The sequence below is a fragment of the Triturus cristatus genome, chromosome 5_1 (assembly GCF_964204655.1).
Source record: "Triturus cristatus chromosome 5_1, aTriCri1.1, whole genome shotgun sequence".
NCBI classification, from domain to species: Eukaryota; Metazoa; Chordata; class Amphibia; order Caudata; family Salamandridae; genus Triturus; species Triturus cristatus.
Window position 1 is genome coordinate 703,179,207 of NC_140587.1, and position 13,579 is coordinate 703,192,785.

The 13,579-nt window shown below is 41.1% G+C and overlaps 1 protein-coding gene across 10 annotated transcripts in view; it reads right to left on the bottom strand.

The window, feature by feature from the left end:
• The window catches only part of DTNA (dystrobrevin alpha), a 980,878-nt gene that overhangs the window by 382,861 nt on the left and 584,438 nt on the right, over positions 1–13,579 (bottom strand). For all 10 annotated transcript variants that reach the window (XM_085605673.1, XM_085605674.1, XM_085605682.1 and 7 more), the window contains one exon: positions 10,926–10,993. In XM_085605673.1, coding sequence (XP_085461799.1) covers positions 10,926–10,992 — 67 coding nt within the window. In that variant the 5' untranslated portion in view covers position 10,993. Of the gene's footprint in view, positions 1–10,925; positions 10,994–13,579 lie in introns of those variants that run through there.

The window sequence follows — 13,579 nt, forward strand, 5'->3', positions numbered from 1 at the left end:
CAACCAAGCAAAATCTGAAATTATGGTGTGGAACTGCACCAATAATCACCCCTTGATAAAAACAAAAATAAGATATCTAGGGCTAGACATAATTACTGATATAAATAAAATTGCGGAAGTAAATTTTAAAAGGCTCCTTAGTGAAACTAGAAAGCTTCTAAAAACCTGGAGTGGTTTGCCGTTAACTTTTATGGGAAGGTCAAACATCATCAAAATGATGATACTACCGAAATTTACTTATATCTTTAGCACGATCCCGTTAGAGTTTGATAGAACATCAATAAAGAAACTGCAGGGAGAGCTAAACTCCTTTATATGGGCCAATAAATTCCCCCGAATTGCATGGAATAAACTTAGAAAGAAGAAAGATCAAGGGGGTATAGCTAGTCCAGACCTATTGCAATACTGTCGGGCCTTCCAGTTTAAATATGCAAGAATCTTATTAAATGACTACGAATCTTATCCACCTCACTTGCAAGCCATAACGAGACCTGTGGGAAATTTTTTATACAAATTTGGTCACCCAAAATTTTACAAAAAAATAAAACTAAAGGTCCTCCTATCCGCAGTCAAACTGTGGACACAAATAAGAAAATCAACTAAAATCCCTTACTACAGTGAATACGCCCCGATATGGGAGTCCCCTGGCACGCCAGAATGCCTCCAAGATAGTCTTTCAACTCCTCTCTTACTAAATGGGGTTACTAGATGGGAGCAACTGATAAAACAGGATCACATCATAAGCTGGTCCCTCCTAAATAACATCATGGGAGGTTCTCTATCTAAATTCAAGTTTTATCAACTATCCAGCTGGATCAAGACCCTGACGGAACCCTATGAAGGAGACAGAGAAATGGAGCTTAAAATGTTTAATATCGGAACTCATAAGAAAGAAGTCTCCTTATGGTATTGGATGCTTATAGAAACAGGAGAAGACAACCTCAAGACATTAGAGAAGATCTGGAGTAATGCACTGCCGACAAATGACATCGAAAACCTATGGCGAGTATCTATGGGGAAATGCTGGGGTGTTATAAAATCTGCTGCCCTAAGAAGAAATCATCTGTTCACTCTTCATAGAGCGTATTGGACGCCGAAAAAGCTTTCGAAATTCAAAAATTCAATTCCGAAAAAATGTCCGAAATGTGATGAAGTTGAAGCAGACGACTTGCATATGTTTCGGCAGTGCCCCCAGATTGATGTCTTTTGGAGAGAGGTGTCCAAAACCTTGGAGAAGGAATTTAAATATCCAGTTGATGTAAGTACCCATCTGGTTATATTTGGGATTAGAGAAGAAGGGGCAAAACTTGTTAAATTAACGAAAGAGCAAGAAAATCTGCTCTTTACCTTAATTCTTCTTGCCAGGAGGGAAATATGTGTGAATTGGTTAAGATCTGACACCCCCTCACACATGGGGTGGGTAAATACTGTACATAGGATTTCAAGACTAGATAGGAGTGGGAGGGACAATAAAAGATTTAAATTCTGGGAAATTTGGGAACAGCAAAATCTCTTGACTAGTTAAACATGGGTTCAATGAATATGCAATAACAATACACCTGAAGTCTTGACGACTAGAGTAGCCTGAATGGCTAGCTCCACACACCTTCCGTAAAAGGGTCAAAGAGATACAGCATCCTTGACAACTCTCTATAATGGGAGTCACGAAAGAGAGCTATCCAAATGTCAAGAGATCCCTGAAAAATCTCAAAAACCCGGTATTGCACAGTGAGGACTAAAAAAAAAAAAAAAAAAAAAAAAAAGAGTGCAAGATCGATGTGTGCCTAAATACAACTATGCAGATCTTTGATGAAATGTACAGATTGAAATTCAGGGAATGAGATACCAGGTGGTGCATTTATGAGTCGGAGAGACCCCCTTGTTTGTATGTGCTAATTAGGGGTAGGCAGTGCAGGGATGTCCTAATGGATGCAATATATTCACCGGGAAAACGCTTAAACAGCCATATCTTCAGCCCTCTTAAGTCTTGGGATGTCTCTTTTTAGGAAAACCACAATAAACCACAGATTATGAAGGAGTGACATGGCCTTCTAAGCAATTTCTATACCACACTTTCTTAGCATGAGTGAATGTCACGCCTAGTTATTTCTGGGTCTAGGTTGATGAGCAGAGGGTCTGACCAAAGGCCAGGTCTTGCTCTCATAGTCCAATGGGGAATCGAAAGGGTGTGATCAGCAGGCGTAAGGGGAGGAGTGTTGCATGCAGGGCCTGGACTTCGAAGTAAAGCCTGCAGGCAACATACGTGGCCAGTGGGTTCAAAAGCAGGAGTGCAGAGCACCTGGCAAGACAAAATCCAAACCATGTAGTCTTACAACTCTATGTATAATGGCACTAAATGAGATCACAGTGCTTAATTGTGAAGTCCCTAACTCGGGTACCATATGTTTATTTTATGTGAATCTATGATGGTTTGAAGATAAATGGCTATGAAGGGGTTCTGGTGGCATGATGATAAAATACATAGCCAATAGTTTTCTAAATACCACCAAATCTGGATGTGACATTCTTGAACCACAATACACGTTACCAATTATATATATGTTTGATGTAGGCATAGTGTTATGTTAGGAGTAAATCAAACTACATTTCTAGGCTTCTCAATTTGAAAAATCTGCAAATCACAGCAATGACGTAACTTCTGAATGATATAAAATAATTCACATGTAGACATGTTGCCCCTCCCCCCTCCTTGAGACCCTCACGGGTGAGTAGCGCGCTTTACAATTCCCTGATTGATTGACTGATTTGCGGACAGTCATTAATGACTCCTTATTCTATACCTCTACTGCCAAGAGAGTATTGACGCTCCAACTCAGTTGAGGGGAGTCATTTCATGGGAAAGGGAGAATCCTGTGCTCAAATAAACACCTGAAAAATATGCACCACTAGGCTTCTTCTAGTTCTCAGGTTGTAGATTTGTTTAAATGTCAAATTAATCACTGCAGAAAGTAAAACGTTGGTTAGAACCAGAAGACAATTAATTAATTAATGCAATAATGCAGTGTGCCTTTAAGCAATTAAGTAGCCATAGCACATTACACTAGTCAAATTAATAGCAAGCCATATTACAAAAGGACCACACAGCATCCCTAACTAGCACATCTTGTATAATATTTTGGAAGCACACAGTTTCACAGCATGACATTACCCAGAAAGGTAACACTAAAATGTTACTTGCATAGCAAACCAATCAGACTATTAATTTCCAAAATACCAACTTGCTAACAATTTTCAGTGAACAGAAACATGAGAAATGCAACTTAATACAGTTGACTGTTCTGCACAAGGATTATAGCAACAGAGACTTAGCACTAACCTTGTAGTGTTTAAAACCTATCCCTTCGCCTAAGGAAGCTAGAGAAACACAACACTCTACAAGTACAGAGACAGTGGCTGCAGCTGAATTTCAATGATTTTCTGAAAAGAAAATTAAAATCAATGTTCGTGCACAACGTTTAAACATGCACTTTCAACAACGTGGCCCAATGTGGCCTAATTCGATCATGCAAACCAAACTTATGTTAAGCATTATTTTTCGAAATAAAACTAATTTTTTTGCAAGAACAAAGCACAAGTTGTGTCAACTAAGGCAACAGCTTTGTAGCTGGCCTAATACAACAGGACTCTGGCTCACTGAAGAAATAAAAGTGTTCTCTGCTCCCTAGGGAGGAGTCTCACTTGGAACATCTGCATTAACTTCACTCAAGTATACTTGCAAATAAACAAGTAATGTGTTGGGCTGCCAATCAATCATGTACAGATAATGTTATATAATGACACAAGGCAAGAATGCCATTGCATTCAGTAACAACATCAAAACTCAAATTAAGAGCATGTCCTTCCTTGACTCATTTGGTACCTTCAGGACTTACAACATGGCTGCAGCCACCTAAGCTTCCAGTCTTGCAGTGCCTAATTGGTCAGGGCCTGAGATATTTCTCAGGAGGCCTCTGTGGTTGCTACTACCTATTGCCCCTGCCATCACTGCCACATACTAACCATTACACAGTACAAGTGTGACAATTAGCACTATTACAGGTGCAAGTATGGCCTGGACTCCCTTGATTTTTAAGAATATTAAACACATTGTTGATGCTGTCTGCTTAATAATAGGCAGACATTGCGATCATGTAGTGGACTGACACATATAAGTGCTGGTTTTTAGAAATAAATGCCAGTGCTAAGCCACAGCAAGGACAGGCACAAACTAAGCACTATAGTCTTGAATTCTAATGGCAAACCTAAGACTTGAGGGTAAGTAAACCATAAAAAGTACCCTAGGAATTCTTGGTGCAAGGAATATTAAAGAAACAATACATCATCATAAAAAGAATTCCCACAAATTATGATTGCTTAGTGGTTATTAGTTTTCATTAAGTTGTATAACGTTTGTGCTTATTGTACATTATATTAAACATTATAATGTTTAGATGAGGGATGCTGAAACTTAGTTCCTCCAGGTTTTCCATCATAGCTCAGCTAAGGACACATGGAAGAGTCCAAGAATAAAGATACAGATGAGAAAGGGGATTCTCTTGCTCTCTCATTTTACAATTTTTCCTCCCATATCCCCTAGTATGATTTGTTTTCTTTGCTTCTCCCACCGTTCTCATATATGTACAATTCATACACTATGCACACACGTCACATAGGTACCAAAGCCCTAATTCATATCCAGAAACAAGGGGTCTTGATCTTAAAATAGCCACTGAGGATTTTTTTAATTCTTTATTTGTAATTGTAGCTGTTTAACCAACAAACAGCAGCATGATAACAGATGCATGTCTCCCCATTGCACAGTCACAACTCTCATTAACATTATACAATAGAGTAATAACCAGGATGATATATTCTATACTGTCTTTCTCTGGTTGTCCCCCGCCTCCCCGGTTCCGCACATTCCAAATGTCCATTCCCCGCCAGGCAGTGCTTTTTCTCCATTAGCATTCATTTGAGCTGAGCAGAGCGTCAGTGTTTGTCAGTCAGCAATCCTCTGGGTGTCCCTCAAGGGGCTCTCCCACCATGGTATCTCCATCTCGTAGACCCTGCGAAAAGGTCTAGAGTCAGTGGCGTAACGAAACTTGAGTACGCCCCCATGCAAAGTACCCTAGAGGGGGGCCCCCCTTACTCCAGACCCAGTCAGTAGCTCTCGGCCATCTCCCATGCACAGTGCTGGAGGGAACCCCTGGAGCTCAGGGGCCCCCCCACACCACGGGGGCTATTGTTACGCCACTGTCTAGAGTATGATTTCCCAGCTCTCCACGTCCTACTCTTCCCTCTCATCTCTTCGCACCCGTTTCAGTCTCACTTCTTCTGTTAGCGCCCGCTCCTCTATGCCCCAGTGGCACATGTGGAGCGTCAGGCCAGTAGTAGAATTGCTATCCAGCATTTGTCCTGTAGTTACCCCAAGGTTGCAAATTTATGCAACATTTTGCCTTGTGTGGGCTTGGGGGTTATGCCCAATAAACATTGCCGTATAGTTGTTGTAAGTTGATTCTGTGCCCCACTCTAGAGCTGTTGGATCACCCCGAGCCAGCCACTGAGTAAATTTAACTAACGAAAATAAAGCCTTTTAATTGCCATCGCTTCAACAGGCTGGTAAGCATATCTAGGGTAAAATGGCACAACTGCATCAGTGACAAGGATGCAATGCACTGTTACTTAAGTCCCCCAAAAAAGTACATCATTTTGGTTGTTTTTTTTAAAATAAAAGGGAGAGGTACAGGGGCAAACATTTCTCTTCCCGACACTTCTACTCAATTTGAAATACCCCTAGAAATGCTGCTCTCCTCTGTGATGTCATATCTTTGATCCTTCTTTATAATGAATTTTAAGTGGAAAGGAATCCCATTTAACGTAAAAGATTTAATTAAGAGAACAATAATTGCCATTACCAAGACTGGCAGAAATTACATTTTGCTATTCTGAAGTGATACCCTAAGAATTATATATTTTCGGCAAAGCTTAAAAACTTAAACCACAATGCCACTTTAGCATTTACCAGAAAATTCTACACATCTGTCACTATTTCAGTGAAACATAAGTGTAATCATTCCTATACCCCTACAAAAGGTGAAGTTTACATTTCCAATGGAGTCCCAATTAAATGCCTACAATTATTCCCAAATATACTTAACTTGGTTGATCATAAGATTACAAATACCAGTGGGCACAAATGCATCTTAATCAAATCCTCTAGATGACCCTAGATCTGCCCTCAAGCAACCTGTGATGGGTAAGTCCCAGTAATGGGTAAGTACCAGTAATATTTACTAAAAGTCTCCTATCTGGGTGGGGACCAAAATGAACTGCCTCCCAGATTGATCCTATACTATTATTCCTTGGGATTTCATATCCATCTTGATTAAAGAGTGTCTGCTGATCCTCACATTTAAGGCTTAAATCATCAGTGCTTCTGTTGGGCGAGCCAAGGTCAAGCTACAAAATGAACCCACTCCAGTATCTGTCAGTAATCGGACGTCCCCAATCTGGAGCTCAATATCCAATGTGTATTATATGGATAGAATTTTACACATGATTCTCAACAGACAGCCTCTGTGCCCATTTAAAATGCACTCGCTACTGGCAAATGTCGCGTTTCACCACAGCAGCTGAACTTAAGTAGCTTTCATTCAGGCTGCTTGCGCCATCCAATTCTCGCATCTTTTGGGACACTACAGGGAAAACCCCCTTTCTCCTCCCAAAATATCTATGCTCCTTGTGGGGAAGAAGAAAAGAGGAAGTCCTGCGGTCTTTACTCTATTTTTCAAGCTCAGTTCTTTGAATGGGGGAACAGGAGGAAGATGATTTCCTGGCTGATGTTTAGGGGGCTCAGGAAATTCATTAATCGACAATTATCAAGCCCATCTGAACACTGCTAAGTTCCCCTGTGAAATCTATTGCTGCATAGGGGCTGACATTTCCTTCTAAAAGCTGCACGTCACTGTGACACACCTCTGTTACTGCTCAGCATACATAAACAAGAAGGAGGATGTGTCCTGGGCCAAATTGGACAGATTGTCTGGGACACTGCATCTAATCAGAATCCCCAGGAATCACCTCTCATCTGTAGCCAGAGAGAAGTGTGCATACAATTCTTGACAGAACTATCTTTCTGCCACTGTGATTACCATACTAGGCATCAAGCATTACATGGAAGAGTATTACTAACGTTTATAGTGATTGGGTAACTGAGTTTATCAGGAACTCCAGAAGGCCTGTGATAGGTTTTTCCAGATGCTAAAGAGGCATCCTGAGAAACCATTAAACCTCCATCACTCCTTGAATCAAAGAATATCATGTACATAGTGGGACGTCTCCACCCAAATACACCCTATTTCCTTTCTATGGGCTGACTTACATTGGTTGGGCTTGCTATCTGTCCCAGTTCGTGAGCAATTTTGTGAAAAAAGATTGCCTAAATTCTAAAGCAATTTACCAACTTGAAAAAATCTGTGAGAACGTTCAAGAAACCCCCGCAATCAGAGAGAGTATCTGTTATGAAATATCTGACCAGGTCACACCCAAGCAGGTCCACTCCTGGTGCCCATCTTGCTCAATTTATCCACCCTAAGCAAAACTACAGTATGTCCCCAGAACCTTTCCCCGCAGATTATGCATTTGGGACAAGGACACTGTATTTAGGCTAACTAAACACAGAGGTTCGTCCACTTTTCTGGTATTTTCAGATCGGACTCAGAAATACTCAACAGGTGGATACATCATATCCTGATGAGGATTGGGAAATTACTGTCTTCAGCTAACTAAAGCAAAAAGGGAGTTAATGTTAATTAGATTGAGTCATCAGATAACTAAATTGAGCCGAGGCAATAGATCATTCAAGGTCAAAGGAGGAAAGATTACTAGTGTGATAAAATTTCGGACTTTGGGCTTCACATATGATACCAAGTAGATAATGGATAATCATTTGAACTTTATCACTAAAAACTGTGAGAGTTGTGTCTGCCTCATTGGCAAGGTGAGTTCTTATTTGGATGTAAAAAGACAGGCATCTTTTTCCAGAGAAATATTTGGTTTGCGGATCAAACACTGTTGGTGATTATTTCTAGGAGCATTCGCTAGAATATTAAGTAGACTGCAAAAATGGCAGGATTACACAACTCAGGCAGTTTCAGGCATGTCTAAATTTGACTAAGTGTCACCGACTGATTGCCTCATTGGCTGAAAACTGAAGCTAGATTACATTTTAATAGGTTGACACTCATGCATCAATTTCTGCCTGGAGAGGGATTAATTCAATTTATGAAATCAATAAACTCATGTGTATCAAATAGAGATGTGAGCTCTCAGGCTAGCATATGGTCACTAATACAATGGTTTGCTGACCGTGACTGGGAGGTAGATTCATTTTAGTGGTTGGCCCAAATTATTGGAATAAAATCCCTCTTGAACTAAAGCCAATTCAAAGTCTTGCCAGTTCAACAAACATCTAAAAAACCACCCTTTACCAGCTGTAAAATATGATAAAATTATGTGGTAAACATTAGGCTACCACAAGTTTTTAGTACTCTAGAAATGTTTCTAATATCCCTCAGAAAACTGCAAAGAGCAGTGTGTTAAATCGACAGGCCAGGAATATGTCCACCATGAAGAATTCATGCCAATCGAAAAAGGTTTCAAGCTGAAATATCTAATTGAAGGATATATAAAAAAAAACTTTACATTTAATTAGACGGCTCCTTCACTAGGGCGGAGGAGCGTCGCCGATCTGCTTTCTCTCAGTGCGAGAAGCAGAAACATAAAATGTTAATGCAGGCGGGTGTGTGGGCGGGCGGGGCTGCTCTTGGAGCAGGGGAGGAGAGGTGTGTCCACTCTTGCCCTGAGTGCGCAAAGACTGTTTGGTCGGCCCTCTGGGGCCACCCAAACCAGTCATGCCCTTCTCCATGCAGGCTGAAATGCTGCCTATATGGAGAACATGGCCTCCCCATAAACGCCTGGCTGGGCACTGTCCTGACCAATCACAACGCTGCAGCGTTGGGATTGGCCTATGGGAGGGAGCCTGGCTGGCTGCTTCCTGTCCCTGCCAGAGGCAGGAGAGCAGGAGCCGAGAAGACGCGGGACCCAACCAGCGGAAAGGTAAGTTTAATTGAATTTTTTATTTTTATTGAATGAACCCCCCAGCACGACCGCCCCTGCAACCCCCCCCTCCCCACGTGATCTCCTGTGTCTGACCCCCACCCGCGAGCCATGCTGGCTACGACTGCTTAGATTATAGGTGTAATTTATAAAAGGTTAATTGACTCATGGAATTCACAATATTCCCTAACTCTTAGATGAAATACAATGAACACTAATCCCTGGTCACTTTATTTTTGACATTGTATCTCTTTATCATAATACATTCTTTAGATTTTATGCTACTGATTGGAGATGATCTTATTTCTCAAGCACTTAATTTGTGATTTTCATTCAGCCTTGGCATCCAATGATTTTTGACAAGGGGCATTGTGCATTGCTGGCAACCAGAAAGTACGCTTGGGTTACTTTAAGACACAATTGTTCTCTTTTACGCTTTCTTATGCATGACTATCAACAACTGATTTTGACAGAGGTTCTCTATCAGGGCTCATTTGTTCTCCTGGGAAGCATCCCTCTGAAAAGTCATCACGATGTACATAATTTGGTCATCCATACTAAAGACAAAGAACAACTTTGGGGTGCCAAGGGCACGGTTGTGGAGGATCGCTCAATAGCCTAATCGAATGGAGTTTTCGGTGGATCAGATGGTTGATGATCAAATGTTAAGACACAAACAATTTAAGTTATGGGGCTATGATAAGACAATCTTAAAGTGTGCATCTAGTTCATCAGGTGTATGATACATAGGTTTAGGGTAAAATGACTAGCAAATGGAATTGATAAAGTTGACTGGGAAAATTGTTTAAAATTCTTACATATTTTGAAGAATTGGACTGGTCATGAAGTGGTTATATGTTTAACTACTACACCATAGAAGTACAGATTGCATCTTATATCACTTTTCATGTACATTATATTATGAACAGCTGCAAGCGTTTTGTGCCTTTGTATTTACAATGCATAAATGTTTTTAATCATCATCATTCCAAGATGAATTCACATACAGCTGTTGTCCCCACTAAGGGCCAATTACAACTTTTGATGGTGGAAGGCCATGAAGCTCGCCACCACCGCGCCAACACCCCACGCGTGCCCACCAGATTGCAAGTTTTTTGTAGGTGGGCAGGCGGGTGGCATATCGGTCCTGCAGCAGTGCTCTTTAAAAAGCTCATTGTGAGCCTGGAACAGCACCGCCAGAGGAGCGCCAGTGCACGTTCGTGCACAGGAAGAAATTAACCATGTTGTGCATTTCTTCCTGTGCAGGAAGTGAGGGTGCAGAAATATAGAGGAGCACAGCATGTGCTCCCTGCATGCACCCTGTGCACAGGGGCAAGAGAGGGTCTTGTAGGGCGCTCTTTTTTCCTCACCGTCAGCCTTTTCATGGACGAAGAACCTCAATGACATTGCTGGCGGTGAGGAAAGTTGTAATATGCTTGGCGGCACCTCAGGGCACCACCAAGCATATTGCGTACTTAGACTGCCGCTGGACCACCAGGGTTCGGTGGTTCCCTGGTGGCTGTGGCGGTGCAATGACGGTCCGACCGCCGAAGTCCTAATACAAACGTCCAACTGCTGGTGCAGTGGTGGCTGGACCGCCACCGCCGCGCCCCTACGATAAAACTCACATTCTAGTAATGTTGTGAAAACTGCAACAGTTAACGTTCTTCTCTTTTCACTGTACAACCGCCAGGCCTAATACAGAAAATTATCTGTTTCTTAGAACAATCCTAAAAGTTGTTTTAGACACCATGGCGACACTCTAGGGACACATACAAAGTTCACTTTCTAGAATGCTCTGTACTTACGCATTTCTGCAAAGAGCTGCCTTCTTTCTGCCATGTTATTTCCCCTTTTCCCACAATCTTCAATCATTCTAAGGGACAGAGGAAAGAAGTGTGTAAGAATTTTCTAAAACGGAAATGGCGTACATATCAGCAAAAAATAAATTTACAAGGTTCATTACAATTTCAGTTTCAAATTTGGCAAGTACCTTTACTTCTAATTTCAAAGTTTGACATTTTATTTGAACAATTACAACATTTGAACACAGATGAAGGAATGTGCAATTTTACCATAGTTTGAAATGCATTAACTTGTATTTGGAGTCCTGCTAGTGGTGGTGTCTGAGACACTCACTGACCCCAGACCAATTGATTACTATCCTAGTAGTATAGGCTTTACTAGCTGTGACTGAGGTGGCAGAACCATCCCAATCCTGATCCATGTCATTCCCACAGCTATGCCATACAATGAGATTAAAATCACGTTGGTTTGAAATGAAGCCTGTAAAAGCAGAATACGAAATCAGGAATTGGTTTACACAAGTCATACAACTATTGCAAAGTGCGAGGCCGAAGTTTATACAACATAACTTCATCTATAAGATATATTACACACTTGCCTTGGTCCATAAAGTCCTTGAATCATGCTACAGATGTGAGGCCTCTAAACGCGATTCTTTCATCTAGGGAGTGGTATCTGATTATGAGTTTTGTAAGGAACTCCCACTGGAGTTGAGTTCCAATGTTGTGAATAGGTCCCTCGTGTTGTTAACAAAGAGCAGTTTTCTGATTTGACTGCTCACACAAAAAGATGAGGGATGTGGTCATTTCATTGGCCTGGTGCTTCTGCTAGCAGGGAGATGCATCACTGTGCTCCAGAAAAATCCCAATGCCACGTATTGGTGGGCTAGAGGTCTGACACGGTAAGTGTAACAAACAAAGAAAGCTCCCTTTATGCAGGATGCAGGCTGACTTCTACTGTATAATAATATGCGTCTATATTCAAGAACAGGTGTAGTGGTAGGTTAAATAGAAGTCTCCAGTAAACACCTCACCTGGACTAAAGCAATACACTGCTTTGCCTCCAAAATCGATTCACAGCCAACAAGAGAAGGTGGCAGAATATACATCACATAACAGACAATGTACACACTCTTTACATCCAGGACAACGAAACTGCATGACAAATTTCTTTCCCACATCCAACCACCCTCTAATCCATACACACCTAACCCATCCTCTACTATCCGAACCAAGGTACAGAAATGGACAACACATTCAACCCACACTAAGATTTTCCATGCAAACAGAATGGCCCATACCACGCACACCTTTTCCTCTGCTGCCTAGTGCTTACAGCACTTGGTTTTCCATTACCCACACTCATCTATCTCCCACACTGTCTAGTTCTCCAGAAATTGACTTTTTGAAACTCACACACATAGTTCTACTGAAGTTAGAATTTGAGGTGAAAGGCAGTGAACACTGGAGGAGATGCAAGCACTGAGACATTGTTGGACAAACTATTGTATCCGGTCGAAAATCTAAATCCATGAATATCATTATTACAGGCTTGTAGAAAAGGTGTGTACGTGTCCACCCTATCAGCAGAAGGTCAGTAAGCGGTGCTATCACGGATGGCGGAAGGGTAATTTGTTCCTTGTGATAGAACATCTGCTATAATTTAATTTGCGAGAGACAGGAAATCAGGAGAACTGGTGCCTGCTGTCTGTACTGCCGGAGCTAATTTATTTTTATGTTGTGATGAATATTCATGTAACAATTTTAAACTAGGAAGAGGTAATGCTAGACTCACGTTATTGTTGTAGGACACACATCCTTTTGCTGTGTTCTCATGGATTTATCAATTTTTGGGCCTAGATAGCGGGTGCTTTCGATCCCTTTGTGCACACTGGCCTGCTCAATAAACTTTGACTGCATGGAGGCTTCCAAAAAAACACGAAAAAAAATCTGGCTTTTTAAAAGCATATTTGCCACTTTATAAGTCAGTTGAAAAGTGGCACACCAATGGCGAAGGCTGTCTAAAGTCCAAATGTGAGCCTGCGGAGAGGTTCCTTCACTCACATTTGGAGGAAAACCTGTAACATGAGTGAAGAAAACAGCCATGTAACACTCCACACCGACCAACGGTGGGTGCTAAAAATAAAATTAACCCACTTTTTTGCAATTCAAATGCTAGACTTAACACTGTCTAAATCCGCTGTCACTGTGTGTTTGCATAATTAGGTTTAGTTGCTTAGTGCTTCAATTTAAAATGTAAGCTGTGCTCACATTTTCAACCAAAAATGAATAATATAAGCTTGAGTGCTATACCACCAGAAAGGCTGCATGCTTTTAAACTCATGCTGTTTCCAAAAACTAACTTTCCAGATTTCTTCATAATTGGAGTAGGAAACGGGTATAAAACTCATGTTCACACCGTATGGCTGATTCCAGAAAATAAATATCAGAAATATATAAATAAATATATATATATATATATATATATATATATATATATATATATTGTAAAGGTGACTTCCATAAGTTGACACACTTTCTTATATTTGACAAAACCACTATGTGCTGGTGGCCCCACTCCTTGTCCTTCAGTTCAAACTCTCAAGTTAATTGGTTTATTTCACACCTCACCAGCTCTGGGACTGGTGCCAACCACA